General features: G+C 37.9%; 1 protein-coding gene and 1 long non-coding RNA gene across 4 annotated transcripts in view; one reads left to right on the top strand and one right to left on the bottom strand.

Annotated features, from left to right (window-relative positions):
* Window positions 1-5,000, top strand: part of LOC147015980 (atrial natriuretic peptide receptor 1-like) — a 206,338-nt gene that overhangs the window by 49,738 nt on the left and 151,600 nt on the right. For all 3 annotated transcript variants that reach the window (XM_085848663.1, XM_085848662.1, XM_085848661.1), the window contains 2 exons: window positions 1,670-1,896; window positions 2,550-2,663. In XM_085848663.1, the coding sequence (XP_085704789.1) occupies window positions 1,670-1,896; window positions 2,550-2,663 (341 nt within the window). The remainder of the gene's footprint in view (window positions 1-1,669; window positions 1,897-2,549; window positions 2,664-5,000) is intronic.
* The window catches only part of LOC147015981 (uncharacterized), a 45,283-nt gene that overhangs the window by 28,343 nt on the left and 11,940 nt on the right, over window positions 1-5,000 (bottom strand). The window lies entirely within an intron of this gene.

Raw genomic sequence — 5,000 nt, 5'->3', positions numbered from 1 at the left:
TATTTTTGAGGTCAAAAGGTCAAAGATCAACTTGAGGTCAAACTTCCAAAAATCATTAATTTCAATCTGGAAATTAATCAATTTTCATCTGATTGACATGAGCTTTGATTAAGATTGTCAATTATAATCTTAATGAAATGAACAATTTGATGTATCCCTGGAAACCTTTGGAGAGGGGGTGGATTTTGCAAGTATCGTGCTCTGCACGACATCTTGTTCTTGTTTGTTTGGCTGCACAGAACTTTAGTGTTTTTCTCCGCAACTGCTTGGCTGATTGAGATGAAATTTTCCCCATCGGAGCGACTACTCAAGTAGAATGTTTTATTTATAATTATGATGTGATATGTCAGGTGGTGTGGCGGCCATGTTGGAAAAACGGAAAAACTTTTGACCGTTGTATCTTTGAAACTGCACCAAGGAAAAAAATTGAAACGGCACATGGCAAGTACACCTCATGCGAATTAAGAGTGCTTTTTTGTGACATCAGATGTGCCTTCGTTATGACGTCATAATTGCATATGTAGAATGCTACATCTGATCAGTATGAAAATTTTTGTGGGTCTTCTCAGGATAAAATGGTCCACAGAAAAAAATTTGAAAACGTCATCAGTCACATGATTCAGCAGCCAAATTGTTAAAAAAAAAATATTCAAAAATTTTCTTCTCTGAAGTGGCTCAACAGATCGAGGTAAAACTTTACAAGTATGACCGCCTATTCACGAGGAACAAAAGGTTTACAAACATGACGTTATTGGTCACATGGTTTGGCAGCCATATTGGATTGAAGAAAAATATGAATGTTTTCTCTGGAACCACTTAAACAGTTGATGTGAAACTTCACAATTATGATGTTGTAGGGTTCGAGGTAGAGGAATGGACGTTTTAAATTTCAACTTGATTGGATGCATGGTCTGGCAGCCATAATTATTACATTATTTGATCTGTGTTTTTTTTATTATTATTATTATTATTATTATTTGAAAAAGGCTCATTTGGCTGCACCTGGATGGGTTTGAGGGTAGTGGAGTAGCATCTGAAATTTGAATCCTCTCCAGGTTCCTCCTGATGACTTCATCTTTGCTTGTTTGGGTTCCTTCTGATTACTCCAATGCTGGACTGTACCTATTTGGTCTTACATTTGATTTGAATTGAATTTATTTTAATCCCTTACTAAATTAAATTGCATAATAATTTTAAAAACGTCATGGGTCAGGGTCAGGTGTCCAATCAAAGCAGGGTTGTGTCAAAGCAGGATGTGCACGGCCATCACTACCAGCAGTTATAAAGTGGCAGTTATAATTATGTCTCTTTTTTTTTTATTACACAATACACCAATACACAAACGGCACAAAAAATACACTACACGAAACTACACAGACACCACACAAAACAAGTCCTGGCGAGGGTCTGCAATCTCTGATTTTATTTTGTTATCACATCTCTTAATAAATTTCCTACTGACTCAAAAGCAAAGTCTCCCAGGTCCCGATGTAATGGCGGAAATGGGCTCATGCAGCATGGTTGGTGTGGATTGAAGCAAAAAAAGTTTGATTATTTTCTTTGTTCATTCCATCCCATTCTTCTCACTCCTATCTACATAAACAATTAGAATATTTATATTGATCACATAAACATGTCATTTACTCCTCCCAAATTCCTCTTCCAACAGTGCTTTACTTTTGCTGTTCAGCCAACATCTTCCGTGCATTTATGGTGAAAGCTCAAGAGGAGGGAATGACCTGTGGGGACTACGTGTTCTTCTACATCGACCTGTTTGGTGAGACAGTAGTTCAGCTGGCTGACTCTGCAAAAGATCCCACAGTCTCAGTCCCATTTCTTCAAACACCATGGAAACGTGGTGATTCCTCAGATGAGGGTGCAAAAGAGGCTTACCAAGTATGAACACATTTATTTGTTGGTTATGCTTTTAAAGTTGTTTGAAGATTTTTCTCATTCTTTAGCAATCCTGTTCTTCATGTAAAAAAAAAAATTTTTCTTTGGACTAATGATCTTGTCTACTTCACATAAATTAAAATCTCCTCCCCCACATTTCTCACCCTCACACACGAGTTGCAAGTCAATGAAAATCAATCTAATGAGCATTTTCTAAAAATAAGAAACTCGAGGATTGTTGATGGGGGAGGTGTGATAAAATAATCACATGTGATTTGAGCTCATGAGGTTTTGTAAGAAATATGGAGTTGTAACTTTGCTTTCCATTGACGAGCGAAGCTATGAGCATACCTTCAATGATGTGTAATTGTGCGAAAGCCGAAAGGCCCCTTTTGTGAAGTCCATCAAATGTGACCATTATTGTTGATGTGACGATCACCTTGAGATGGCCCAAAAAGCCAACCTATTAATCAAATGTTGATCTTACACTTGGTCTTAGCCAAAAGGCTGAGAAGAGATCTACATAATGTGAGTGAATGTGTTTTTGAAATTCAATTATAATGCTCGGTTTGTAAGCATTTCCCCCGTTATAGTCTTTGAACGATTGTTTCCTGCCGTTGTGGATGAAAAATTCTAAAAGTTACCTTTCATTTCAGGCCGTTCTTATTATCACATATCGGGAACCTTCCAGGCAAGAATACAAAGAGTTTGTGAAACATTTAAAGATCCGATCCAAAGAGAAGTTTAATTTCACTCAGGAAGACTCTTTGGTGAGTAAATTATTCATCACTGGCATATTAATACATCCAGAATTTTATTTCTGCATTCCATTACTTACAGTTAGAAAACAAAAAATATTAGTCTCCTATCTTTGGGTAGGTTAGTCAGAATTACTCTTTGTAAAAGGTTTCTTATTGGTGAAAAATTGTAATTAACAAAACAAACCTTTATTGCTGACAAATACTTTGAGTTGGCAATCTCGCATGTATAACTACGTACAAGTTGGAATACAAAAAAGATGTGGCTGATTCTATACTTAATGGAAATAAACTCATGTACAATATTGGTACTCTAGTACCCCTTCCCCATTTACTGTGCTTCCTTGGTAACTTCTCCTTTTTTGTATATAGAAATTTCAACTCATGAAGGAGGTAAGCAAGAGGTTCAGAGACAGGCAGAGGGTCAAATGGGGGACAGGGAGGCAAAGCCATCACACATGACACTTGAGTAAAAGGCAAAGCGGCAGGAGTTAATGCGAGTAAAAGAGTGCATGGCAGGGATGGTAGAAAGCATGAAAAGATGATGGGCAGCACTCTTGAAGTACTGGAAGGAGGGACACAGAGCAACGGACACTGTGAGTCGGTTCCACAGATGAGAGAATATAGAGGAAAGAATGGAGGTCAGCGTTCAGCTTATAATTGGGGAGGGTATCAGGTGTGGTATTTTGGAAGAATGCATGCAACCACAGCAGCTAGGTATGGGACAGAAAGATTAAAAGGGATGGAGGATCGAGGCCATAATTGAAGCGATAAAAATGAGATTTCATTAACCTGTTTGTGGTTGCTGAGAAGCAAAAATTGGATTTATCCTTCTGCCAAGATATTCCAATAAGATGAAAAGCTTTGGACACAATCACTTTCAGAGGAGTGAGACAAGAAGCTACTGCACAAGCCGAGAGTTGGGACCCATACTCCATGATACTTTTGATGAAAGCATCATATACTCTAGTACACTCTGGCTCAGAATTATTCTGGCTCTGTCGAGAATACCAAGACATTGGCTTGCTTTCAAAGCCAGTTTTGTGATTTTATTGACCGAAGATAAGTTGTGAAATATTGTCATCCCTGCAAGTTTCAATCTCTACCTCTCCCAGAGTTAGCCAGAGAAGTAGACTGAGGCATTAAAAAGTCAATCTTTGCGGAGGTACAGAGTGAGTGCCTCGGATTTTCTTGCATTGGAAAACATATTCCACATAGTTGGCCAATGGTATTTTTCCAGATCTGCAAAGATGGATGCTGCAGCAGCTTGCCAATCAAAAGTGTAGTGTACTGTTCCGCATGGGATGGAGTCTTCTGACAAATTGTAGAGAGGATTATCCGAGGAAGCTAATATAAAGACCACATGTGGGTCATTCCATGTCAAATCATCAAAGAATCTGCCGTCATCTCTCAGATTTTTGTAAAACTTTGGGAACCAATTGGGACCCATGAAAAACGGCAAGAACTCAAATATTTTTGCTAACAGCCTCTTAATTAGTGAGATACAGACTAACGAACTTTGGACTAATGAGCATGACGTCGCGAATTCAAATGGCCATATCTCTAAAAGTATAACACCTAGAGAGCTGGTTTTGGTGTCATTTTAAAGGTATTTTCATGCCCTATGAATTGTCTGGGCAACATTTTCCTACCTGCAACCACAAAAAAAGTTATCACAAAATATAAACTTCAATTGTGAATCCCCAAAAAATGTATCCTTCAAATTTCCTCAAATTCATCCCAGAGGTACCTTATGATGTCAAGAAGCTTCCACATAAATTTTGTGATGGGCACTCCAATAGTTTCTGAGATATGAGCAATAATGTACATGTACGTATGGCATATAGGTTCGAAAATCAGCATTTGTAATGTATTATACAATCAATAAGTGAGTTCAAGTACACAGTGTTCACTAACCTGACTTAGGCTTTCAAGTTCCTCTTCAATGCAGCAACAGCAGCACTTGTTTCTTCCCCTCAGGCCCAGTTGAAAATGAAAGTATATGATACTTCAAAGCAATTGATGGTCGTTCCCTGTGTTCCCTGTCATGGCTAGGTTAGAATGATTGTATAATACATTACAAATGCTGATTTTCGAACCTATATGCCATACGTACATGTACATTATTGTGCATATCTCAGAAACTATTGGAGTGCCCATCACAAAACTTATGTGGAAGCTTCTTGACATCATAAGGTACCTCTGGGATGAATTTGAGGAAATTTGAAGGATACATTTTTTGGGGATTCACAATTGAAGTTTATATTTTGTGATAACTTTTTTGTGGTTGGAGGTAGGAAAATGTTGCCCAGACAAATTCATAGGGCATGAAAATACCTTTAAAATGAC

Source organism: Eptatretus burgeri, chromosome 12 (genome assembly GCF_056783735.1).
Source record: "Eptatretus burgeri isolate ZD-2024b chromosome 12, Ebu_testis_v1, whole genome shotgun sequence".
Lineage (NCBI taxonomy): Eukaryota > Metazoa > Chordata > Myxini > Myxiniformes > Myxinidae > Eptatretus > Eptatretus burgeri.
The sequence above is the reverse complement of the archived record's forward strand: the minus strand, read 5'-3'. Positions and strand labels throughout refer to the sequence as shown.